Source organism: Dama dama, chromosome 30 (assembly GCF_033118175.1).
Source record: "Dama dama isolate Ldn47 chromosome 30, ASM3311817v1, whole genome shotgun sequence".
Taxonomy (NCBI): Eukaryota; Metazoa; Chordata; class Mammalia; order Artiodactyla; family Cervidae; genus Dama; species Dama dama.
In genome coordinates this window covers 55,221,477-55,249,456 of record NC_083710.1, presented here as the reverse complement: position 1 = coordinate 55,249,456, position 27,980 = coordinate 55,221,477, and the positions used below count along the sequence as shown (strand labels likewise).

Sequence of the window (27,980 nt, the reverse complement as noted above, 5' to 3'; positions counted from 1 at the left end):
GGAAAGGTTGCTGCGCGGTCGCTAGGGACGGGAGGAGTCTGGTGGTGATTGATGGGGAAGGGACGAATGAATAAAAGTACTTGTCTAGGGACAGCAAGGATCCCGAGCAAACTGCGGAGGCTCCACGGTCAGGCATTCCCTCGGCGTTTCGTCAGAGCCAGACCCTCCCGCTGCTGAAGCGAGGAGCGCTCTGCTCCCGGGCGGCCGGGAGCCCAGCCGCGCGCCGGGGGAAGCAAGTCCCAGCCTGGTGCGTCCGGACCGAGGGAGAGGTAACCGTTCTGCTTGGTGTTTAATTCAAATCTGTGATTGAACCTTATCCTGGGGCTTCAGTTTGGATTACTTGGTAGGGGTGTGTGTGTGTGTGTGTGTTAACGTGTAGCTACAGCAGATTAAAATGGGATTGGAGTGAAGGAGAGGGTTTGAGTGTTTGAACTCACTCGGAGCGGATAGAAACTTCCGAGTCAATCCAGATAGAGACTCTTCCAACCAGACCGAGTGGCAATGTCCGGGAGATTTTCCGGGTCAGCCGGCGCAGTCCTGGGGTGTGTGTTTGGGTGGGGGGCGGGGGGCGGGGGGGCGGCGGAGGAGTCCGACCACAGGCAGCGGGGAAGGAAGGGGTCTGGGAGTCCAGACACGCGGCATCCGGGGTTGTTGTGGAGTCAAATGCAAAGACTGGCGATGCCCTTGATTTCTAGGTACCTTGATTTCCCCGTCGCCGCGCGCCCTTGGCCGGAACATGAATACTGCTCTCTCTGCGCACACCGGGAGCTCAAAGCTTTGCTTTGGACACCCATCCTTTCCTCCCCGTCACACCCCTTCCAGGATACCCCGCCCCACTGCGAGTCATTTACCCCTCAGGGGACGCAGGGAAGGAAAAGCCAGCGAAAGCTGGCTCTGGAGGGACGGTCTAGGGGCGCAGGCGAGTACCACGCGCCAGAGTTCCCCACTCCGGCGCCGGCTCGACTTATTAATACTTTCGCGCGCGGAGAGTGCGGGCGCTGCTGCGCTCCGGAATAGCGGCTTGCAGGGGCGTGGCTGGGGACGCTGACCCTGGTGTCCTGTCTTCCTTCCCTTGCTGGTCTCTAGACTCGGAAAGCTGAGGAGCGGGCACCCGACTCCCTCTGGAGCAGGCAGCAGCATGCAGCCGCTGCCCAGCTTGTGCGGACGCGCCCTGGTGGCGCTGATCCTTGCCTGCGGCGTGGCGGGGATCCAAGCTGAAGAGAGGGAATTCCCGCCAGCCGGGGCCACTCAGCCACTTCTGGGGACCGTAGAGATGATGGAGACCCCGACTGAGACCTCCTGGCCCAGGAGGTCCAACGCCAGCGAGCCGCGATCTTCCGCAACACCGCAGATGCCTAGAGGGGGAAGGATGGCGGGAATCCCACCGCGCACCCCACCCCCGTGCGACGGACCCATAGAGATCAAGGAGACTTTCAAGTACATCAACACGGTGGTGTCCTGCCTAGTGTTCGTGCTGGGCATCATCGGAAACTCCACGCTGCTGAGAATCATTTACAAGAACAAGTGCATGCGAAACGGTCCAAATATCTTGATAGCCAGCCTGGCTCTCGGAGACCTGCTGCACATTATCATTGATATCCCCATCAATACCTACAAGGTAAGGGGTGCCTGCTAGGATCGCGATGGGAGGGCGCACCCTTAGGACCGGGAAGATGGGAAAGTCTTTGCGGGGAGGTTCCTCAAGAAGAGCCACCGCCCCTCCCCCCCAACTACCCCACCTCCACCCTTAGGCCCCACACCCTTGATTCCCCCATACTTCCAATAATCATTGGAACTAAACACCCTTCTGGTTTCAGTAGCCCCCTGCTAAACCTAGAAAAAGCATAGTCCCCAGACCAGCTGCCTAAATATAACTTGGGAACTTGTTAGAAATGTATTTTAACAAGCCCTCCAGGAAATGTCTTTTAACAAGCCCTCCAGGTAAAGTTTGAAAGGCACTGGTCTTGAAGGACCTTGTCCCTAAATTCAACTGGCAAAAGTATATTCTCTCTGCTCAGAGATTGATGGACCATGGACTGGCAGATTGTTATCACCTGAAAGCTTTTTAGAGCTCCAGGTCCACCCCAGATTTATTAAATCAGAACCTGCATCTTAAAATACCTATGTGATTCATATGCATACTAACCTTGGGAAGCAAATAGGTTTTTAGAAAACAAATGGCCTAAGAGAAAGAGTCCCAGACAGGTGAGTGGGAAAACACAGTTCATCTGCTGTGAATGACTGTATCGTATCTGGTCTTTACTGAATGCCTATGATGGGCCAAGCACCAGGATAAATGTGTTACTTTCCTTTCCTCCTTCTGACAACCTATGAGTAGATATGACTCCATTTTATCAATGATAGGATGCTCAGGATCTCACAAGGAGTAAGTGATGGAGCTGAGGAAAATCAGGCCCAATCGGTCAGGTTCCAAAGTGCAAACTGCACCCCATCAATTACTTTGTGGACAAGACCAAGAACACTCAACTGCAGTCTGTCACAGTTTGAGTAGCTAACATCATTGTGTGATTACCACTGGCATCAGAGGATATGGGCATGAAGAGTAGGGCAGGACACAAACCCCCACATGATTTGACTCTCACTTGCTGTGAAGCTCTGAACACATCCCAACATCTCTGGACCTCAGTGTCCTCAATTCTACAGTAAGCTGCTAGTATCCACCAACTGGAATTTGGCAGCATTGAGAAAACAGCCTAAGGGAAAGAGATGGAATATTTTAAAGGACTATGCAAATATGTAAAACTGTGCATCCCTATCATAATCAGCCATAGAAAGTCACCCATCCACACAGAACCAAAAGTGTGAGGGACTCAGAATGTACATTGGGGATTTTCCTAAAGCTAGTTCTGGGCTCAGTACCAGAGTGGGGGTCGTGGGGGGGAAGGCATGTAGGGTTAGGAAAAGGTTGTGTGGAATTCTTGAAGCTTTGTGACAGGAGAAGTTACCAGATAGGATGCTTTTAAGTTGCCTTTTATGAATCTCTGGAAATTCTAATCCAAAAAGTCACACATTAAAGAATTCTAGAGATTTTTTTTTTTTTTAAGATTTAGAGATAGTATTTGGATTAGAGGAGAAGGAAATGGCAACCCATTCCAGTACTCTTGTCTGGAAAATCCCATGGATGGAAGAGCCTGGTAGGCTACAGTCCATGGGGACGCAAAGAGTCAGACACGACTGAGCGACTTCACCTTCACCTTCACCTTTGGATTAGGAGCCAGGTCCTAGAAAGAAACACTCCCAGAAATGAGGGATAAATAGATGAAATCTTAATTTCCTGTGTGACTACCAGTTTTGATGAACTCTGAGGATTTCCTGGGAGAAGCATAGGCTGAAACGTGTCCCTTAAATGCAGTCCCATTTCCATTAGAACCAAAAGTAACCCATTTTAGGAGTCCTAAAGACTAAGTCTTACTGTTCCGATGTGGCAGAGGCATTCCTCAAACCTGACTTAAGCAACTTTAGAGTACAAGGTGTTGTGAAAACACTTTAAAGTAAGTGATTTCTTGTTGTTCATTTGCTAACGTGTCCAACTCTTTGTGACCCCATGGACTGCAGCACACCAGGCTCCCCTGTCCTTTACAATCTCTTGGAGTTTGTTCAAACTCATGTCCATTGAGTCAGTGACGCTCTCCAACTATCTCATCCTCTGTCACCCCCTTCTCCTCCTGCCCTCAATCTTTCCCAGCATCATAAGATCCTTCTGAAAAGGGAGATTACATCTAGTTTTGCTAGTTTTGTGAAAGATCTGTTAAGGAATGTGCCAAGAAACGCCATGTGGTGAGCCCACTTAGATATCCTCCTAACTCCTGAGTCAGCTGGCAGGTGAAATCCTGTAGGGAAGGTAGGATTGAGGGCACCAGATGTAAATCAGCTCTTCCAGGGCCATCTTACTTTCTCTGCCCAGCCAAATTATTACATTCAATAAACCAAAGACGAGCCTGTTCCCAAAGGGGCACACAGGTTTTCCTTCCCTTTCAAATTCTTTTACGATTTCCCTAGGAAGTTACATTCTTTTCCCTGAAACCATTAAGTCTGTTCAACCTGTGTTTCTGTTTCTGAAATAAACAAACTAATGAGTCATTACAAATCTGGCCCTGTAGTCATCCTTATTAGCTATGAACAAATCCATCACCTAGAATTAGGTCCTGTTGCTAGGTTTGCCATCACTGAATCCTACACAGTGGCCTTCAGTTTATGTTTATAACATGCATAAATATGTGTCACTTGAGACATAATATAATAATAATGATTACCATTTATTATGCACTGTGTACTTGGTTTTGTTCATTTCAATCACTACGAGAAAGCCTATGGAGGTAGTATTGTTATCACCCCTGTTTGATGGGGAAATTGCATTTTCAAGAGATGAAGAAGTAACTTGCTTGATGATGTCACACCATTAGAAAGTGATGAAACTAGGGCTTGAACCCAGGCCTTCTGGCCCTAAAACCCATGGTCCTCCCACCCTGCACGGATTGAGCTGCTCACAGCATGACCTCCTCCAGCCTGGAATATTGTTAGGACCTCATTGGAGTATAATGGTGCAATTGTGTGATACATTACCACACAGTAGGCTACTTGGGAAGCATTTTCAGTTTTAATTTTGTCATCTGAAGATTTCTATCTCCCGAAATTCCCCTCAGATGATCTATAATGTATAAAATTGATAATATCGCTGTTTGTTATTCTAAAGCCTTTATTTACAAAAACACCTAATCCAGGACTAGTTAAATGCCATTTATTTCTTTAAATAATTGTGTCACTATATAAGGAAGTTTAAATTTTTTGCACTTAGAATTTCACAGTAGTCAAGTATTATACTTCACACAAAGGAACTTAAGTGAATTATGAGTGTCATTTAAATTTAGCCTAAAGTGGGATACTCTAGTGATTTCTAATTTTGTTTTTGTGGAGTGTTACTAGTCTCTTGAAAATCCAGTTAATTATCTATGTTATATGCTATATAAATTAATATATAAATAGATAATTTGTGTATGAAAGAAAAAGTGTTAGTCACTCAGTCTTGTCCAACTCTTTGTGACCCCATGTCCAGCAGGATGGAATTCTCCAGGCAAGAATACTGGAGTGGGTAGCCCTTTCCTTCTCCAGGGGATCTTTCCAACCCAGGGATCCAACCTGAGTCTCTCACATTGCAGGTGGATTCTATACCATCTGAGCATTATAATTAGTACATAATATAATATATATTCACAATTTCTGAGGGTTCATAGAATACTGCAAGTCATCTATTGGTTTACCCCGGGTGTAGAAACTTCAACATGAATCTGTAACTTTAATCTGGAGTTCAGTAATTCTAGAGTTCAATAAAGTTGACAAACCACAAAATGTCACAGATTTGGCTGAAAAGCATGCGCCTTGATGCAGTTGTAGAAACGGGATGGGACTTCTCAGGGAGGGGCTGCTGTGAGCGCTGACAAACCCCACGGCATGTGTATCTTCTGCCTCAACTCCTTCAAGGAACTGTTCTCTGGAAACTTCTAGACAGAGTCAGTTCTCTCACCAGGGCTCCTATGTCACGGAGGAAATCCTGATTGACAGATGTTGTGGGAGACTCAGCAAACTGAAGCTTGAAGGGGGCTTCAGATAGGCAGGTAAGCATGTTAGAAATAAAAGCTTATTTCTCCTTCTCAGCAACACACACTGGGGCTGTCATTGTATTACATAAGAGCATCTAGATGAAAATAAAATGCAAGCATCCAAAGAGGACCTTTAAAAATATATAAGTGTATGTGTATATGGGCTTCCCCAGTGGCTCAGCGGTAAAGAATCCTCCTGCCAATGCAGGGGATGCAGGAGACATGGGTTCAATCCCTGAATCAGTTGGAAGAAGGCATGACAACCCACTCCAGTATTCTTGCTGGGAAAATCCCATGGACAGAGGAGCCTGCCAAGTACCCGTCCCTGGAGTCACAAAGAATAGGGCAGGGCTAAAGCGACTGAGCACACACAAGCACATATATGTATATACATATTCATATGTAAATATATTAAATGTTATAAGAATGTATAGATAAGTAGATAGGTGAATATCATTGGTCACAGTACCTGGTACGAAGTAACTAAGTAATAAATGTTACTAAAATGTGTAAGAGAGTGTGTGTGAATAAGAATGGAAATTTGCTTTTCAACTTTTGCCATTATAAGCGTGACTACAAATAACTTCTTTGTATGGCTTTGTACACATGTGTGACTATAGTTGAAGGATAAATTTCTAGAATTAGAATTATTGAATCAAAGGATATGTGCCTTTGTAATTTTGATAGACATTGCTATACTGTCCCCCAAAGTTATTGTTGTACTAGCTTTGTTGTATTAGTTTGAGTCACTAGTTTTGTAAGATGTTACAAAGGTATACAAAGATGTTATTTGTAGTCATGCTTATAATGGCAAAAGCTGGAAAAAAAAGTTCCCATTCTTATTGACACATGCACTCATACACATTCTAATAACATTTACTTGGTTACATTGTACCAGGTACTGTGACCAATGATATTCACCTCTCTACTTATCTATACATTTTTATAACATTTAATATATTTACATATTAATATGTATATACATATATATTTACATATTTTTAAACATCCTCTCTGGATGCTTGCATTTCATTTTTCATCTGGATGCTCTTACGTAATATAGTGACAACCCAGTGTGTGTTGCTGAGAAGGAGAAATAAGCTTTTATTTCCAGCATTTCACATGATTATCTGAAACCCTTTTAGAGCTTCAGTTTGCTGAGTCTCCCACTCTGTCTCTCAGGATTTCCTCCCTGACTCAGAAGCTCTGGTGAGAGCCCTGGTCAGAAGCCCTCTTTGTATGGGTTTCCCTGGTGGTTCAGACATTAAAAGAATCTGCCTGCAATGCAGGAGACCTCGGTTCAATCCCTGGGTCATGAAGATCCCCTGGAGAAGGGAAAGGCTACCCACTCCAGTATTCTGGCCTGGAGAATTCCATGGACTATATGTCCATGGGGTCACAAAGAGTCAGATGCGACTGAGAAACTTTCACTTTCATATATATATAAAAGTGAAAGTGCTAGTGGCTTAGACAAGTACAACTCTTTGCAACCTCATGGACTGCAGCCTGCCAGTCTCCTCTGTCCATGGGATTTTCCAGGCAAGAATACTGGAGTGGGTAGCCATTCCCTTCTCCAGAGGATCTTCCCAACCCAGGGATCAAACCCAGGTCCCCCACATTGCAGGCAGATTCTTTACCAGCTAAGCCACAAGAGAAGCCCTCATATATATATATATATATATATATATGTATATGTATATATGTATATGTATATATGTATATATATACACACACACACTTATATACATACATATATACACACATATATATGTATCAATGTCTATCTCTAAAATATAACATGAATCACTTTGCCAGTATTTATATGGGCTATGTGTATACTGACCCAAAAACTAGTGTTTAAGTATCTGATGGGAGGGTGAATCTCTCCTTATTCACAAACTACTTATTGTGTCCTTCTTGTAAGACTAAAATGAATTAAATAATCTAGATGTTTGTTGCCTGTAGCATCCTGGCATAGCAGCGATGTCAAAGTTGCATAGGAAGAGCTGAGTGTATTTATAGATGCTGTGAAGGTTTATGTGTTGCTAGTGATTGGTTGATTAGTTGGTTTGGCTTGGTTTGGATTAGCAGTGATATTTAAAAAAACCTTGAATGCAAGTTGAAGTTAAAATTTCTTCAACTTCTCTTAACATCTCAAGAAGTTAAAAATGCTTGAGCAAATATCGAACTTATAAATTGTAACAAATTTACTCTCTTTGTGCTGTATTTACATGCATAACTGAGTTGATATGTATAGTTAACATAAATATAGTAAATAATAGAAATAAGTTTCCTCTATGTGTAAGCAAATTGCATTTAGTATCTTCCCAGGTGGTCCTACTGGGAAAGAGCCAAAAGGTATGAGATGCAGTTTCAATCCCCAGGTCGGGAAGATCGCTGGAGAAGAAAATGGCAAACTGCTCCAGTATTCTTACCTGGAAAATTCCATGGACTTTTTTTTTTTGCTGGTGGGCTACAGCCCATGGGGTTGCAAAGAGTTAGACACAACAGAGCTCTCACACGCACACACCGGGCATTTGAAAACAAATCTCCTTGTAAACTGATGACAGATATCTACATGGACATTATTTTGATAAGGATCCAAGTATAATCAGATGTCTAGTGGTGGTGGAGAGCTTTCTAAAAATTAAGCTGGTGACCTGTTTGGAGTGCCTCTAGATGGTTTTATTGTTAAGACTTTGGAGGCTACTGTTGGAGGCAAAGAGGCTGCCTTCGTATGTCTGAGAGGCAAAAACTACTGATCTTTAACATTTAGCTGCTTCAGGTGGAATACATGTAACATTAAAATGCTGGTATGTCAAAATGGGAATTGCTTCACTGAACCCTCAAATGAGTTTTGAGTGAAATGACCTTGTAGTGACCTTGTCCGATAGGCTTTCCTGCTTGCGACACAATCAAAGCTATATTTCAATCAAAAGCACCTTTCTCACTTTCCAATCTTAGACTACTTCTAGCACTTAACAAGTCTGTGTATGATTAACTAGTTTCATAGTTAGAAGTAGAAGTGAACAGAACACCATCAAATTTAACTTTTGAAGTTATACTTCTCTGATTAATAAATGGAAGTTTATGTGTATATAGCAACACAAGAAGGTATCATGGAGTTGTTCTTATTGTTGTCATTGTTTTGTTGCTGACTCTTTTGCAACCCCCAGGACTGTAGGCTGCCAGGCTCCTCTGTCCATGGGATTTCCCAGGCAAGAATACTGGAGTGGGCTGCCATTTCCTTCTCCAGGGGATCTTCCCGACTCAGGGATTAAACCAGGGTGTCTTGCATTGGCAGGTGGCTTCTTTACTGCTGATCCACCAGGGAAGCCCCCATCATTGAGTAAGCAAGTCTGATTTTGCCCAAGATAACAATACTGTTCATATGTTCAATTAAGTAACTGTGATATTTTAGTGACATTTTAGTAATATCCGGAGATATGTTAGGGTTCACCAGCAGTTTAGCAGTAAAGAATCCACCTGCTAATGCAGAAGATAGAAGTTCGATCCCTGGGTCAGGAAAATCCTCTGGAGGTAGAAATGGCACCCCATGCCAGTATTCTTGCCTGGAAAATTCCATGTACAGAGGAGCCTGGCAGGCTACAGTCGATGAGGTCGCAGAGTCAGACGCAACTGAGCACACAGAGATATGTTAGTAGAAGAAGCGTTTTGTCCCCAGAACCGAACCTAGATACTTTAGAGATTCATTCATTTAAAGCAAAACAAACAAAAAAAAAAATTTAAGGATCACCAATTAATCATATTTGAAGTAGTAATATTTTAAAAGTATTAATAAAGAGTAAGACTATTCATTTTGAATGACCTTGAATCAATCAATAAATATAACTAACACTATATAACCCTACAACAGTCAACTACAGACAAATGCTTGTTGACAGACCTACTCGTATTTTTGTAACTGTCCAAATGAAAAAGAAAGGGGGATTTTTGTTCTTTTATCTATATATATGAGGCTATTGGCCATCGTGGAATAAGAGGTCGATAGCAGATGTCAAATAACCCAGAAACTCAAGGCTTCCTAGTTCTGATTCACTGCTTCACATTTTGCCCATGGATGCCTGTGACAAAATGATTGGGAAGCACTTGGCCATGGACAGTGGAAGGCTTCCCAGGGTTAACTCTATGATTCTTCTTGTGTTTGCCTTTGATCTGTCACTCGGTCACTCCATAAATCTAAGGTTCTTAAAATGTCAAGGCAATGTCTCTTTCAACATGGTAAGGCTTATCTATCAAAGGCTTTACATTTTTTCCTTTGCTCATTTTAAATGAGTTCAAGACTGAAGGTATTTCCATAGTTGTACAAGAGGATGATAGAGCCAAGACCATGTTGTTTTGAAGCCAGAGAGCCAGGGTCTTCATTCTCTAAAGAAAACCAAATAAGGTTTTCACCGTGTAGCTAATATGCAATGGTTGATGATTTTTAGAGAAACATGCCTAGTGCTAATAAACGATTAAGTGCCTTCAAGGGTGTTGACAGATATAGCCTGAGCTGAAATGTGATTCTAGATATAATTTATGATGTGAAGCATTTTCTTTGAGGACTTTGCAAAGTTAAGAAGAGGTCGGTTATGTCTGGAAGATAACTGAGTGTGGGTATATGGATGTAACTTAGCTGGCAAATTCTCTAATTTTAGACTTTTCTTTTTTTCTTTCCAATCCCTGTTAGAGATTTACTATTTCTCTTTCCTAAAAGATCCTCTGGAGAAAATGTAAAGAAATAAGAAAATGGCCAAAATGAGGTGGTAGAAGGAAGAGGGAATGAGGCTTGTTCTTGAGTCAGAAATTATTAGCAAGGATTTCCCTGGGAGTCCAGTGGTTAAGACTTTGTCTTCTAGTGCAGAAGGTATGGGTTCAATCCCTGGTCAGGGAGCTAAGATTTCACATTCCTCACAGCCAAAAAACCAAAACATAAAACAGAAGCAATGTTGTAACAAATTCAATAAAGACTTTAAAAATGTTCCACATCATGAGAAGAAAGAAATATATCAGCAGAGTTGACTGAGGCATTTTGTCCCCAAGATTCCTTTCCAGACATATTCATGCCTTCTCACTCTTGTGTTTCTACTTCTCTCCTCCTTAGCTTCATTTTACTTTCCAGAAAGGAGTAACCCAGTTCTCTGGGTATTTAGGTTCTATATGTCTCCTTCCCCCTCACACGGTGTTTTTAATTTATATTAAAGAGATTTTGACTTCCATAGTAATCAAATGTTTTCTAAGCACAGATTATTCCATAAACCAGTCTCTGGATAGAATTAGGTTTAAGTAAGACATGAAATGACTTAATAAGATTTGTTGAATTTATTAAGTTTGAGAGTCACTTTCTGAACCGTGAGATCATCAGGTTATAATTCCTTAGTTTCTTCAGGTGTCACAGTGATCTTAGAAGATTCAGCTCAGAGAAGTGAAACTGACCATAAAGCTAGATTTGTGAATAGCATTTCTTAATGCTCTTAGTTGAATCTTTTCAACATATGTGACATGTCAATGAAAGCTTTTAAGCACAAATTGAAGATAAGTTTTCAGGTTCAGATAATAGAAGAGTAGCCAACCAGTTATTTATTGGCTTGTTACAGATGTGGAAATAAATTTCATTGTAACCCAAGAAGGGGTATATATTTAAGGTGAAGTTAATTTCCTCCTAAGACATATTCATTTTTTTATCTTTTTTTTTTTCTGTCGCTTTGCTGCTCTTAGAGCTTTTGTTTCCAGAAACTTAACTCATTTTAATAGAGTCGTTCATCTATTTCAGCCAGTCCTAGGAATCTTTTCAGAACAGTGGAAAGCTCTTTGCTGAAGTGCACATGACAGATTCCTTGGGACAGGGTCTCTGTCTTACACAACTCCAGGGTGTGCTGTTCATACTGTAATCTATTTAAATGGCACCTCTGGCCTATTCTTTAAGTGACTAAGTGCATTTTAATGGATGTAAGATGGAACTTGTAATTGATATTAGTCCCCAGGGCACAAGTACCATGTATACCAAGAAAATATTTTCTGTGCACTTGACCAGCAGCTTAAACTCTCACTGTATGTTTTTTTTAAATTAAATTTATTTATTTTTAGTTGAAGGATAATTGCTTTACAATATTGTATTGGTACCCACCAAACATCAACATGAATCAGCCATAGGTATACCTATGTACCCTCCCTCTTGAACCTTCCTCCCACCTGCCTCCCCATCCCACCCTTCTAGGTTGTCACAGAGCTCCAGTTTGAGTTAAAGAAAAAAAAAAAGAGAGAAAGGGAGATCAATCGGACATGGGAAATCCTTGAATGAGGGTGTCTTATCTTATTAAAACGCCAGTTCAAATGCAGAAAAACTCTTATCTGCCACAGGAAACAGAGATAAAAGCAGAAGAATACACCCTTCCCCAAACTTGTGAAACACAACCACTCCATTATTTCCTTCTTTTGACTCTGACTGTAAAAATATTTCTATAATATCAGTCATTTGAAAGAAATGTTCACAGTTCATCACCAGATGGAACAGACAGCAGTCTGGCAAAGTAACCCTGGTTGTCACTTGTAATATGTTGCTCACTCACCTTCCTAAAAGCATCTCTGTGCTTTCCGCATTCATCTCCACCACGTTTACAAATAACACACCTCATAGAATCCCAACAGATAGTGAGAAATAGTGGGTTCTGTTTTATACCAGTCATTTCCCTGACAGGTTTGAGAAGGAGAGAGAGGGGGGAGGGGAGGGATTTTGCTTTCCACTTTTTCCTGTCTGCTTGGCAAGTGGAACTCCCAGAGAAGAGCCAACGCCTCATTTCCAGAGGCCCTGACTTTATGTGTCAAGAAGACTTGATCATCTGGAAGGGAGGAGGACCTGGACTAGACCGTACAAAATCAATCAATCCATAGTAAGCACAGTCATCTCAATTCTCAGAAGAATTGTTTCAAATATGGGAACTGAAAAGCTCATAACAAGTCTTAGTGCAAGATGTCTGTCTTATGATCAAATTCATTCATTCATCCATGAACTCATTCATTCACCATTAAGAGCCAACTCACTGGAAATGACCCTGATGCTGGGAAAGATTGAAGGCAGGAGGAGAAGGGGACGACAGAGGAGGAGGTGGGTGGGTGGCATCACTGACTCAATGGATGTCAGTTTGAGCAAACTCCAGGAGATGGTGAAGGAAAGGGAAGCCTGGCATGCGGTAGTCCATGGGATCGCAAAGAGTCAGACACGACTTAGCAACTGAACAACAATGACAACATTTAATGAGCAGTCACAGTGTGCCAGGCACTATGCTAGCCACTAAAAATGTTGTCAAATATTCTGAAACTAAGAACCAGTGAAAGCTCAGTGTATCCTGTTAATTTTTTTGAAAAATAGAAAGGAGAAAGGTGATTATGGTTAATGAGACAATTGAACATTTGTTAGTGCAAGATGGTTAACTTTGGCATTTCCTGACCCTATGGGGCTAGATTCCACTGGGTATTAAGACTGGTATGTATTAATAGGATTTTCTCCGTTTAATTTCTCAAGAATGTAATTTTTAATTAAAAAGAGAATTGGAAAATATAAATTTCCCCAGTTGGAAAGATTTTGTAGGACTCATTTAGCAATACCTTTAAAGAAAAGACATTGATTTTCTGTTCACACTATTTATCCTTTTAGAAATTTTTTAAACTATGTAATGTAAAAATATGTATATACTATAATAGTATATAGTAATAGTATAAACTATGTACTATAAAAATAATTTAAAATATGATATGAAAATTTTTTGTATTCTGTTGCCTTTTTTCTTTCTCAAACAGGTATTTCAACATAAAGTTATAAAATCATGGGCATCTTTGAGTAAAAACCTTATAGTCAGTATGACCATGACTGTTTTCAATCTAGTGTTTATTTGTTTGTTTATTTGTGTTTATTTATACAAAAGAAATGTGCTAGCAAAGCAGTGGTAGCTTTAGGTGAAAGAGGCAAGCCTGAGAACCGGCTATCATTTGTCAAATGAACACTACATTGCTTCTAGGACCAACACTAACAAAAGCTCTTTCTCAAATGAGTCATCACCATTGCAAACCAGTGTCAGTAACGGGAATATTTTCTGACTGGCTCACATTTGAGAAATGGTAAGTAATATGTAGTCAAACTTAATTTTAAACAGGACCCAAACATTTAAGTTATGTGGCAAGGACCTAGAAACAATATTGATCCCTGACATTTTTTTTTTTCAACCAGAGAGATTTGATTACATGCATGATTTGTCTTCAGTACTCAGATTTTGCCCGTAAGTTATCTAACTGAATGACAAAAACTGAAAATAAGAAATATGAATGTGTTATTGCTGGGTTTAAAGTTAGACTTGCTTCTTCTTGCAATAAAAGAGAATCAGTTTCCTCTATCAAAAGGAAAACTGAATTGTTGAACTTCAGATTATAGGCATTGGGTGTCATTATTTTTGTCAAGAAATAGTGAAATAATTTCCAAGAATTATTGAAACCTCTAAGAACATTCTTTCACCAAATTTTAAAGTGACGTCTTGGTTGAGATTGATTTTTTTCTTTTAATTCACAGCTTTTCCTCCACTCAGGGCAAGAGATTAATGTCTTTGCATTCTTAATAAGCTCCAAGCCCTAAATTGCCAAGACATTCTGGATGGAGGCCATTTAGACTGAGATGAGCATCAACAGTAGGCATGGTCTGTGTCACAGGAGATCAGGCTTCTCAGTGTCTCCACAAAGCCTTCTGATGAGAGAAGCAGAGGTTGCCAAAGTCATCCTTCTGACTACAAAATAATAGAAATGGGCACTCAATCCCCCACCTCTGTGGCCTCTCAGGACTGGCAGCGTTCATGTCTGAATTGAAATCATGAGGGGTTTTTTGGCAGTCTCTTTTCCTTTGGAAGGGTAGATTAGAAAATTGTAATCTGTCGGTTGTGATTAAGTCTCTGACTATCTCTGTGTTGAACTTAAAGAGAACTGCTACAATTTTCAGTTTGTGTTTCCCTGTCCCCTGTGATAACTTGGGTCAGAGGTTGGACTGCAGGCCTCCCAGTGGTATGAAGAACAATCATCCAATGTCTGGTCTGAGCCAAAAGCAATAATAACCTCAAAACAGAGCCTGGATTCAACGCAGAACTCATTTTCATTGGCCAGACGTCTCTCCCTTCAGTGACCAGACACTCATTCATTTTGACTCATCCAATGACTGTACCTTGTGATACTCACATTTGCATATTTAGAGATTATTCAAGACAATAAAATACTTGAAACTACCTGAATTTTTGGACATTAGATGAATAAAATAGCTAGAGAGTTATCTATTAGTTACCTAGGTGAGCATTTTGTGCAGGCTGTTACTTCAGTCGTGTCCAACTCTTTGCGGCCCCATGGACTATAGCCCTCCAGGCTCCTCTGTCCATGGGATTCTCCAGGCAAGACTACTGGAGTGGGTTGCCATGCCCTCTTCCAAGGGATCTTCCTGACCCAGGGATCGAACCCACAATGTCTTATGTCCCTTGCAATGGCAGGTGGGTCGTTTACCACAAGCGCCATGCAGGAAGCCTCACATAAGTGAGTGACCAAGGACAAATATATTCCCTGGTAGCTCAGTTGGTAAAGAATCCACCTGAAATACAGGAGACCCCTGTTCGACTCCTGGGTCAGGAAGATCCACTGGAGAAAGGATAAGCCACCCATTCCAGTATTCTTGGGCGACCCTGGTGGCTCAGCTGATAAAGAATCTACCTGCAATGTGGGAGACCTGGGTTCTCCTGACTCAGAGTCTCTCACGAGGGTCAAGTTATTGGTGGGGCTGCAGTCATGAGAAGGCTTGTCCAAGGCTGGGAACTTGGCAAATCAGTGCCAGCTGTTTTCAGGTGGCCTCAGTTCCTTGCCATGTTGCCTCTTCACAGGGACCCTTGAGTCTCCTCCTTGACACGGCAACTCCCTCAAAGCGATGATCCAAGAGCAAGCAAGGAGGAAGCCATAATGCCGTCTATGAACTAGTCTCAGATTTCAGGCATCATCAGTCCCACCATATTCTATTCACTAAATGTGAATCATTAAGTCCTTCACTCCCTTTCACCTTCAAAGGGAGGGAAATGAGCTTCACATTTTGAAGGGAGGACTGTCAAAGAATTTGTGGGCGTGTTTAATACTGGAGTGAGTTTCCATGCCCTTCTCCAGGGGATCTTCCCGATCCAGGGATTGAACACAAGTCTCCTGCATTACAGGTGGATTCTTTTACTGTCTGAGCCATCAGGGAAGCCCTAAAAAACCAACATAGCAAGTTAATAAACTTCTAAGTACCTCTAAGTCTTTTAACCTATTAAAATGCAGATTATAGTAATTTACCTTATAGGATTGCTTTGGGGATTCAATGATATACCATAGGTAAATGGCTTAGAATAGCGCCTGCTGCTGCTGCTAAGTCACTTCAGTCGTGTCCAACTCTGTGTGACCTCATAGACGTCAGCCCACCAGGCTCCCCCGTCTCTGGGATTCTCCAGGCAAGAACACTGGAGTGGGTTGCCATTTCCTTCTCCAATGAGTCAAAGTGAAAATTGAAAGTGAAGTCACTCATTGTAAATGTTAGTTTTCTTTTTTCTTCCCCCTCTGATACATATAAAGACAGAATGATTAGAAAGACTATCACCTAGATGCAGTAGTTTATACCAAACTGGATCTGGAAGGATTCTTTCAACTGGTTGGAATCTTCTTCTTATGTTTTCAAGGGTAATTGGCAAGTCTTCTAAAGTACCTTGAGCTTGTAGCTGGTTCAGATTTGCCAGATCCTGGGTCTTCTACATTTCTGTCAGTGTCTTCACCATTCATATGATCAACCTCTTTGAGTTTTCTGACTCCTCACATCTTACATCCGACCTATCAACAAATCCTGCTAGCTCTGTTTTCAAAATATATCCCATCTATAATCCATTCCTTTCAGTTGCAAGGCAACACAAGTTTCAGCCCATGATCTCTCATCAAATCTACTTTTCTTGACTATTTTGTCTATTTAGTCTATTCATAGTCTACCATACCACTTTCTAGTCTATCTTGAGCATCCAGAGTGATCTTTTTATGTTTTTAGAATGAGAGGGGTTTGGGGGGTTTTTTTTTCTTTTGATGTGAACCATTTTTTTTTCAAGACTTTGTTGAATTTGTTATTATATTGCTTCTGTTATTTATGTTCTGGTTTTATTACCCATAGGTATGTGGAATCTTAGTTCCCTGACCAGGAATCAAACCTGCAACTTCTGCACTGAAAGGTGAAATCTTAACCACTGGATCACCAGGGAAGTCCCTGGAGTGATTTTTTTAACATAAATAGGATGATGCCATCTCCCTGTTTGAAATATTGCAATGGATTTCCTTAAAAAAAAAAAAAATCATGCTCCTTCCTCTAACTACATCTAGACTGGTCTGGACCACTCCAGCCAGCCTTAAGAGTCTTCTTTTCATCTCTTTCTCTCACTAGGCTTATTTTGACATCAGATCCTTTGTATTTGCTCTTTCCTCTGCTTAGAATACAGTCTGCATGGCTTACTCTTTTATTTTAGTCAAATCCCTACTAAAGGTTGCCTCTTGTGAGAGAGACCTGACTGGTTGTACAGAGGTTAAGACTTTGCCTTCCAATGCAGTGGGTGCAGGTTGGATCCCTGGTTGGGGAGCTAAAATCCCACATGCCTCATGGCCAAAAAAAAAAAATCAAAGCATAAAGCAGAAGCAATATTGTAACAAATTCAATAAAGACTTTAAAAATGGTCCACATCAAAACTATCTTTAAAACAAGAAAGCACCCCAAATTTCATTACAATTTCTCAGTTCAGTTCAGTCGCTCATTCATGTCCGACTCTTTGTGACCCCATGAACGGCAGCATGCCAGGCCTCCCTGTCCATCACCAACTCCCGGAGCTTACCCAAGCTCATGTCCATTGAGTCAGTGATGCCATCCAACCTTCTCATCTGTCGTCCCCTTCTCCTCCTGCCCTCAATCTTTCCCAGCATCAGGGTCTTTTCCAATGAGTCAGCTCTTCGCATCAGCTGCCACAAATCCTGTGAACACCATATTAAGTATTTGTGTGTTCTTTCTCTGCCTCCCTCACTAGACTGTAAGCTCCATGAGAGCAGGGAGTTTGCCTTGTTCACTGATAGGCTCCCATACTCCATATGGTGTTGGCACATGGTGAGTATTGAATACATGTTTGTTGAATGAATAAATGAATAAGCAGAGTTATGAACCAGCCCATGAATCCAGAGGTCACAAGTTAGAGGCTGGTCTGACGTATAAAATTATTTTGTTAACATGATGTTATTATCTGTTAGTGTTTTCGTTTTAATTTTTTCAAAAATATGAATTAGTTGACAATTTTTATAAATTGTGAGATTTTATATAAACATTTGGGGATAAAAATCAAGATATTTTGGTATTGGGGATTTCTTATCAATAATCGCATCATGTTTATTAGCAGGAGCTCCTTTTAGACAGGATTTACCCCCAGACCCCTCTGCCCTCTATTATTTCCTGACACCAATGACTTTCTTGCTCCTGGCTGCCTTCTCTCTTGTGTGATCTACCTGGCCTTGCAGGCTTTCTGACCCTAGAAAAAGCATATTTGCATGACTTTCTTGCTCCTGGCTGCCTTCTCTCTTGTGTGATCTGCCTGGCCTTGCAGGCTTTCCAACCCTAGAAAAAGCATATTTGCTGTAAGTTTGCCAACATTTGTCTACATGTCGGTGTAATTTTTCATGTCTGTCTTAGAAATGAAATTGGTCTCATGCTAGAGCTCTGAGTCATATTTCTACTGAGACACACGTTTCAGCTTTGGGTGCCGTTCTAGTTGCCAAACAGTTACCCAGCATGACAAACTCTACAAAGACATGTTACAAGTAAAAGAATGGAAAGACTTAATTATGTTTCAAACTGGTTGTCAACTTTGGAAGGTTATTCTTTAAGACATTAAAACACACATATGTAGATTTAAAACAGTTTCTTTTCAAACTGCGTCAACATCTGACCCAGATGTGTACCTAATGTGATTCATTTACATTGTATGTGGGGCATAGCCAGTTGTCCTACAAAAGAAAATCATGCGTTTAACAAAAGATGGCTGCATAGTTAGTTTGAAATAGAAATGAATGCATAGTATGTATAGTTTGTATACTAAGTCATTTTGCTCACTGAATAACCAGTGCCTATGTATTTTAGGGACTTGAATACTTAAGCATCTGCTGTGTGTCAGAAACTGTGCTAGGCAATTGCAGAAGTTGTGTTCTGTCTGATAGGCTAGGGGTTGCAGACAGCAAAAACTTAAAAAACAAATAAGTGTACTATATGATACACAATAGGAGTTAAAAAGTGCTGTAGGTGTAAAGTGGAGTAGGCAGATGGAGATGGGGAGGCCTGACCATTTCCTATCCTTAACAGTGTGGTCATGGGAGGTCCTATTGAAAAGATGAGACTTGAGTAAGAACTGAAAGTAAAGGTTTTAGCCAAGTGGATCTGTGGGGGGAAAGCCTTCTGGGAGAAGGACGGACTCAAGTGAAGTCTTCAGGAAGAAGTGAGCCTTGTGTTGAACACAAGCTGAACAGTGGGCTGACTGACAGTGCAGTTGACCAGAGTGAAGAATGAGTACACTTACACACGCTCTGTTCTCCATAGGAGTCATCTGTGCTTAGTCACTCAGTCGTGTCCAACTCTTTGTGACGCCCATGGACTGTAGCCCACCAGGCTCCTCTGTCCATGGGGATTCTCCAGGCAAGAATCCTGGAGTGGGTTGCCATTCTCTTCCCCAGGGGATCTTTCCAACCCAGGGCTAGGGCCCAGGTCTCCTACATTGCAGGCAGATTCTTTACTGTCTGAGGCATCACGGAGGCCCAAGAATACTGGAGTGGGGAGCCTATCCCTCCTCCAGGGAATCTTCCCAACCCAGGAATCGGACCAGGATCTCCTGCATTGCAGGCAGATTCTTTACCAGCTGAGCTACTAGGGAAGCCCAGGGAGTCGTCGAGTCTCTCTAACTGAGGAACACTTTTCACCTGTTTTTGATTAATCTTTAGTTTGATTTGGCCACCAACTGAGCATTGGAGACTTCATAAGAGTACGAGAGGCATTTTCAGCACTACAGGCTCGATTTTTAAAAATTTTTTAAAACTGGAATATAACTGTTTTATAATGCTTTGTTAGTGTCTGCCATGCAATGAAGGAAATCAGCAATATGTAGACATATATCCTCTCTTGCTCAAGCCTCCCTCCCACTGCGCCCCATGCCACCCCTCTAGATCACCACAGAGCACTTATCTGGGCTCCTGGTGCTATATAGCAGCTTCCATTTTTGAAAGGAGAACTTGAGCAATTGGCCCCAGTTGGCCCTACAATAGAAGAGACCTGGACCCTAAACTCTTCTTCATGTGTAGCTCATTCTCCCGAATTGGCTGCCCTTTCATGATTGCCAGTCCTCTCTGGTTCCAAATATCTCATAAATGCAGGTGATTTTCAGAGGAGTCCATGAGAAAAAGAATAAGAACTGGAATTTGTTGTTTTACTCCACAAGCTCATTCACCTCCACTAAGTAGCACATACAGTTCAAGAGCGCCCTGTGAACATCTCCCTAACAGAGCTTGTGTCTCCTCAATGCAGCTGCTCGCCAAGGACTGGCCCTTTGGGGTTGAGATGTGTAAGCTGGTGCCTTTCATTCAGAAGGCCTCCGTGGGCATCACTGTGCTGAGTCTATGTGCTCTAAGTATTGACAGGTAAGAGCATGTGTCTAAGCAACATGTATCCTGACCACGATCCTAGTGGTTGCTACATTACTTAGAAAGTAAACTGTAATTCAATAAAAACCAGGCTCTGCCAGCTTGGCAATTGATTCTGTTTTGTTCTTCAGATATCGAGCTGTTGCTTCTTGGAGTCGGATTAAAGGAATCGGGGTTCCAAAATGGACAGCAGTAGAAATTGTTTTAATTTGGGTGGTCTCCGTGGTTCTGGCTGTCCCTGAGGCCGTGGGTTTTGATATAATTACCAGTGATCACATAGGAAATAATCTGAGAATCTGCTTGCTCCATCCCACTCAGAAAACAGCATTTATGCAGGTAAATTTTACTTTTCTTTCCCTTTTCTGCTCTTGTCTTATAAATGTTTACCTATTTTCCCCCAATCTCCTCTTCTTGGGAAATTATTGATTTATGACTGTCCTTGGCATAAATTAAAAGTATAGGCCCCAGGACCTCAGGGTTAACAGCGGGACTAGTGACCCATGCTGCAAGAAGCTAGGTCATTACTTCTCCAAGAATCCCCTGGTTCTCGGGAATACAGATAAGCCAAATTGACATAGGAGAATTGATGGGAATTTATAACTTTTCTACTCAAATTCACATAAGAACTGGCAGCTACAACATATTTTGCATTAAGCAACACAGCAGTCATTGGAGGGAGTGTGTGGTTAAAGGAATGATCAAGTAGAAGTCACCCTGGTATGGATAGACTGGTAGAAATCTACATGAATTGATGAATCTTGGTATGAATGACAAGCCTGTCCTCTCGCTAAAGTGAAAGCTGCCATTGCAAAGAACTTCATCTTGTCTTTATTTAAGAGTGTTTATTTAGGAAATGGGGGAAAATAGCAATGCGGGTCATCAGAAAATAGACCCTAAGTGAAAAAGGCTCTTCCCAACAGAAAGGGTGAGGAGGAGTTAATGCAAAGGGAGTGGGTCCAAATGTCACAAATAATTATTTTCTATTTTACATGTAAGTTTATATGAGACTTTATGTATATGTGTATAGATCATGATAAACAAAAGACGAAAGAGGGGCCTTAATGGGAAACTGAAAATGAAACTGCTGTTTCCTTGTTTCTTATTAGTTACAATGGAAAAAGTACCGCATAGGGGTGCACCAAGTCACAGTCATGTCCCACTCTTGGCGACCCCATGGAGCATACTCCACCAGGCTCCTCTGTCCACGGGATTCTCCAGGCAAGAATACTGGAGTGGGTTGCTGTACCCTCCTCCAGGAGATCTTCCTGACCCAGGGATCAAACCCCCATCTCTTATGTCTCTTGCATTGGCAGGCGGGTTCCTTACCATAAGCACTACCTGGGAAGCCCAAAGTACTGCATAGATTCCATAACTTCTGTTACAACAGACATATCTGGAACAACAATCTTTAAAAGGAAAAGGAAAAAAGAACAGAGAAAGAGTACGAGAGAAGTCATTTTACAAGCAATTTTGATTTTTAGTTGATAGTTTACATGCATACATCCCTGAGCTAAATGATTACTATAGACCTCTTCCTACCTGCTTTCCCCAGAAACAAACTTGTTAAAGTGTGAGAAGTTCCCCAAAACACTAGAATATCTTTACACATCCAGATGTGTTATTTCACAGAAAGAATTCCTTTCACTTGTGTGAAGACAAAAATATTTGAATTATCAAGTATTTAAAATTTTGCCCAATTGCTTACATTTTTATATTTAATTATAGCACACTGCCTTAGAGAATTGAAACGCCTTTCAGGAAAAGTTTGTTTCACTTAATTTTTTGTTCAGCAGACAAAAAATTCTACATAGTAGAATAAAGATTCTACTGAAAGATTCTACATAGTATTTATAAAATGGATCTACTTTAGAAGATTATTCCTGATGAGCATTTTTTAATATTTGATATGTAAGATTTTCTTACAGAGAAATATTAACTATAACATCCTTTCTTCCCCATAGTTTTACAAGACAGCTAAAGACTGGTGGCTATTTAGTTTCTATTTCTGCCTGCCATTGGCCATCACTGCGTTGTTTTATACCCTGATGACTTGTGAAATGTTGAGAAAGAAGAGTGGTATGCAAATTGCTTTAAATGATCACTTAAAGCAGGTAAGTGCTGTTCACTTGAAACTATCACAACATTGTTTATTGGCTATACTCCAACACAAAATGAAAAGTTTAAAGAAAAAGATGAATCTTAGTCATTTAGGTTCTAATTCACAGTAACTATTCAGTTTAAAACTCTGTCTCCTGAATTTTTACAAATGCCACTGACTTTTTGTGAACAGTATTAAACATTTTGTTTGGAAAGAGAGAATGCTGTGATTATAATGAGCCATCCATTACAGAGTCTGACTGCGGTTTTATTTCAGAGACGGGAAGTGGCCAAAACAGTATTTTGCCTGGTCCTTGTCTTTGCTCTGTGTTGGCTTCCTCTTCATCTTAGCAGGATTTTGAAGCTCACTCTTTATGATCAGCATGATCCCCGTAGATGTGAATTTTTGAGGTAAGTAAGGTAAAATAGAAATAGTTGTGTAAATAAATGCCATTCAGAAGGTTTTCCATTGATTCCTTTCATTGGCAGGAAGAGAGAGTACCATTTTTCTAATCCTAAGGGAGCGATTTAAGATGCCCCCCAACTTTTTTTTTTTTTTTTTACCTTTACTTCTATTTCCAATGGAGAAGTAAGGGGCACTTTGGAACACGGAGAATGGAGAGCCAGGGCTGTCCAAGTAAGTGAGTGGCATGATTGAAAATACCAGATCTGGTTCTCCATTGCACTTTGTAAATCCTTTCTTTTTTAGACAGCCTGAGCACCTACAAAATAGATTTCATCTTAAGGCAGAGAATTGAGCGTGGGAGTGGGAATGGGGGTTAAGGATATGACAGGGGCAGAGAATAAGAGAAAGAGACAGAGGCAAAGAGAAAGAGAGAGAGACAGAGAGAGATCAAAATCAGCAAAGACTAGTGATAAAGTCAAAATAACTATAAATGAGTAATTTTTTAATTTATAAAACACAAATGTCTGTAAAGTATATGTGCTCAAAGCACATAAATAAATTTTTGTATTATTTTTGCAGCTTTTTGTTGGTATTGGACTACATTGGCATCAACATGGCCTCCCTGAATTCCTGTATTAACCCAATAGCTCTGTATTTAGTGAGCAAAAGATTCAAAAACTGCTTTAAGGTAAGAGAGTATTCAAAAATCAAAAACCCTTTTAATCTGGTATCAAATATAACCCTTTCAAACTATTAATATTTCTATCCAGAGTGATCTAGTCAATTGTTTTATAGTTTTCCCTTGTATTACATGATAGATGATTCTTTAAATACAAATTTTGCTCTTAAATCACTATAATCTATTTCTCCCTACAAATCCCAGTCAACCATTCACTACTGCTTCAACCAATCAGTTTTACTCATAGAATTACTCAGAAAATGAGTAAAAAATTACATGCATTGATATCTGAATGCTATCACATGATAAAATAAGAGCTACACATGAATTAAATGCACTATTCCCCTTTTTGGAAGATTTTGGACTAGGTAGCACAGTGCTAATTATAACTAAGTTAGTCTCCTTTTCATACACAGGTGAGAATTACAAGTCAAACAAAGCAACATAATTCAAGTTCTACCTTCACTTTTCTGCCTTCATTTGATAGCAGTATTCCTTGATATAGAATACATGAAATTATTCCTCATTTGGCTGCTTCCATTTGTGTGTAACATCCACCCATTCATTCACTCCTTCAGTTACCTAATACAGAATAAAATATTCCTTCCCTTATATCCACTTGTTTCTAGTGTAACCAAACCCAGGTTGGCTGCTTGTTGTTCATACACCAATAATTCCAGAGGAAAGTGTTAATAAAGAAGAAAAATGCTTTCATCAGAAAAGCCAGCAATCTAGGGAGATGGTGGACTCAGAGACTAACTCCAAAGATTCTGTTCAATCATGACAAATTTTAAAGGGAAAGATGGAGGGAGAAGAATCTCAGTGACTCATCCAGGCAGAAGGTTGGGTTCTACCTCTCCATGGAAGGCAGACTGTCTGGCTCTCTCTTCAGATGTTTTCTTGCCAGTGATCTGCTTGCAGGATTCCTTGGGGGGACTGCTACAGATACAGACCTAGTCCTACTTCTTTTTATCTAGGAAAAGCATCAACAGGTTAGATAAGGCATCTTGTGCACTCAGTTGAGCGTTAAGTCAGGAGTTAGTTTCAATTGCTTAGTGATCAAATCCCTAGGGGTGTGCTGGTCGCTCAGTCATGTCCAGCTCTTTGCGACCCCATGGTCTGTAGCCCACCAGGCTCCTCTGTCCATGGAATTCTCCAAGCAAGAATACTGGAGTGGGTTGCCATTACCTTCTCCAGGGGATTTTCCCAATCCAGGGATTGAACCTCAGTCTTCTGCATTGCAGGCAGATTCTTTATCCTCTGAGCCACCAGAGAAGCCTATAATTAGGTTCTTTTAAGGTTAGAAGTCAACAGAAATAGGCAAACAGGAAAGGGACAAAGGAGCTGCTTTCAGTTCACCACTGTAAACCGCCATTCCATTTCTATGGGATCAGGGGGGAAGTTCTACAGCACCATATTCTCAGAGTGGAAGACGTCAACATGGGTCTGTAGCATCTCTGCTGACAATTTTAGTTGTGTACTTAAATATATGGGCAGAACAAGCTACAATTATTTTGATGCCCACAAAGTTACAGATCATTATGTACATATGGGTATGGTAATATTTCCACTTGCATAGGAAAAAAGCTTTGAGTTATATATTTATCAAATATTAAGAGTATTTCTCAAGTAACCAAGAGTAAGTATCCAAGAATTGTCTATTTCATTTTAATTAAAAGATGAAGAAGTTTAATTACATACATTTTTCTTCTGGTGTAGCTTCTAGTTTAAAAAATTATGATATACTGCTTCTGTAGTTATATGTTTTTAAGGGGAAAATAAAAGGGCATGGCAAGAAAGTGGCCCAGGAATTGCTGTTCCTGCAGAGAAAGCCAGAATTCTGGTGAGCAGGGAGGATTGTGATAGTGTAACTTGATGTAAACTTGTAACGAAGTAACTCTGTTTTGTGCAGTCATGTTTATGCTGCTGGTGCCAATCATTTGAAGAAAAACAGTCCTTGGAGGAAAAGCAGTCGTGCTTAAAGTTCAAAGCTAACGATCACGGATATGACAACTTCCGTTCCAGTAATAAATACAGCTCATCTTGAAAGAAGGAATATTCATTTTCTTTATTTTGGACAGAAATCATTCAAACAAAGGGGTGTCTGCCAAAGTGAAACAAAACAACGTGTGTGTTTGCACAAAACAATGCACAAATGTAAGAATGATTATTTTCTTCACACTCAAGAGTTCCGCATGACATTTGATAAGCTGTTTACAGCTTGAGAAGACAAGCAGTGAGAATTAAGAAAGCCTCATTGTGAAAGCACTTAATTCTTTACAGTTAGCACTTCACTATATTATAGCTCTTCAGAACTTCTGGTCTATTCATACACCACTTACATTTAACTTGAGTTCACTCAGAATTCCTGTGAAAGATGTTTATTTTTGTAAATCAAGATTAATCTGATGTAAAGGAAAAATGTGTCACTGCAAAACAGAATTTTTAGATGAAATTTAAATTACTCAATTTAAAATTTTAAAAATCTTTTAAAGTCTCATATCATTGGTGGGACTATATTTGGAAACAACACGTGAAAATAGTTCAGCTGGTGGATTTTTGACATTAGAGACATATTTAAATGATCAGGAGGGAGAATCAGAGAGACTGAGGTTTTTGAAAATCATGCAACTTTACATTCAGATAAGATCAAATGTCACAAATGGACAGAGAGAGAAGTTTTGGAATGCCATCCCAAGACACTGCTTTGAAATCGCCTATTCGTGTACTTGGCAAAGAAAGGACTACCTACAATTTTTTTGAGGATTATTAAAGCATTCTTCTTTTACCACTGTAGTTTAAATGCTGTACGTTTAGTTTCGTCATCTGTAAATACTTAGCTACAATACACAATGTGTAGATGTTAAACAGAGGGCAGGCCCCGGTGTTCATACCTTCACAATGGAGAGATGCCAGTAACCCCATCATGGACGGAATGTGAGCTGCCTGGAGCATTGACCATATGGTAAAGGAGACAGCAACATCTTCTCTGCAATTAAGACGGTATCTGGCATATGTATCATGTGATAGTTACAATACTGTCTCTAAGATCATAGCTATTACAGTCAGTGTAACAGTCACCTTTAAAGCTTATTACTAATTTTTATGTTATTTTTGTAAATAACTAATAGAAAAGAGTTCTGGATGCGGTGCTTTCCTGTCACAGGCAAAACTGCCACATGAGACTGTTAAGAATCTTTTAACTTTGTGCATTCTTGCTGAATTCTTTCATCTCCCCAGCAAAGTGCCTTAGGTTAACTTAGATGAGATGTGTGTGAAAGTATGTACGAGAGAAAAACGGAAGACAGAGGAAATGAGATGGGGCGGGAGGAGACCCAAGGGGACAGATTCCCATTCTTAGCCTGATGTTCGTCATTGCCCTTTACATCAATGCAAAAGGTCCTGATTCTGTTCCAGCAAAACACAGTGCAATGTTCTCAGAGTGGCTTCAGGAATAAATTGGGCCCAAGAGCTTTAACTCTGTCTTAAAATATAACAGAGTTTCTGATTTTTTTTTTTTTTGGTAACCCAGAGCCACATGTTGGGAATAAATGAGCAATGCTGCTTTCCAGCACCTAATGTGATGATACCAAAAACCCAACAATGCCAGGAAGGAAAGACAAGTCATGGATTCATATGCCACATGGAATTTATTTACACATCACAGTCTCGTTTATTAATGTCTTCCCAATCACATTTTCAGATCCTTGTCATCACAAAAGACATTTCAAACTTCGGATCTTAAATTAACTTTGGGTCACTACTGTTTTCAGTTTGTTAATGGATTTTTTTATTCCTATTTAAATTTGAGCTCATTTTGTGACCATTTCATTTTGTTTCTTCCTCATTTACATTATAATGCCCTTTCTCTGTGTCAGAATCATGGGCTGTGAACATCTTGCCAAATTTTAAACTGCACACAGAAAGTATATGCATGCATTATTTATAATGAACTCATGTTCAGTAGCTTTTCTAAAAATGGTTGATTCAAAATTTGAACAGACTGACAAAGGTTGGTAAGAAACAAACATGATTTCTCAGCATAAATAAAATCAATATGGGGAAAGGGGCTACCATTTGATTTTCCAACATATTTTCTAGTATTAAGAACTGCATAATATAACAATGGACAAAAGTAGTGTTAACATGGTTATAGAGCTTAAAAGACTTATGACACTTTTAGATTTTCTCTTTTATATTTGCTAATATGGGTGTGCATTAGTATTGATAGCTTACAACATATGGCCAAAGGAATACAGTTTATAACAAAGCATGAGTATGCTGTAACTAACTTTATGAAATTGTAATATAACCATGTGAAATAATTATATATTTTGTTTTTCTGAGGTCACTTAAAGTGGCAACTACTATAGTTGCTAATTCTTTATGAAGTAAACAAAATCAATAAAAATTTAAATTGTTTTTGAAAAAAACA

The 27,980-nt window shown here is 40.4% G+C and overlaps 1 protein-coding gene across 2 annotated transcripts; it reads left to right on the top strand.

The window, feature by feature from the left end:
* Positions 1 to 81: 81 nt before the first annotated feature.
* EDNRB (endothelin receptor type B) lies at positions 82 to 27,980 on the top strand. 2 transcript variants are annotated; one of them, XM_061133061.1, is made up of 8 exons: positions 82 to 269; positions 1,087 to 1,618; positions 20,248 to 20,360; positions 20,495 to 20,699; positions 22,325 to 22,474; positions 22,738 to 22,871; positions 23,446 to 23,554; positions 25,458 to 27,980. In XM_061133061.1, the coding sequence occupies exons 2-8, from the start codon at positions 1,139 to 1,141 to the stop codon at positions 25,590 to 25,592; spliced, it is 1,326 nt and encodes a 441-aa protein (XP_060989044.1). In that variant the 5' UTR covers positions 82 to 269; positions 1,087 to 1,138; the 3' UTR covers positions 25,593 to 27,980. The 2 variants fall into 2 exon arrangements, with proteins under 2 accessions (XP_060989044.1, XP_060989045.1); XM_061133062.1 differs by lacking the exon at positions 82 to 269 and having other exon boundaries at positions 862 to 1,618.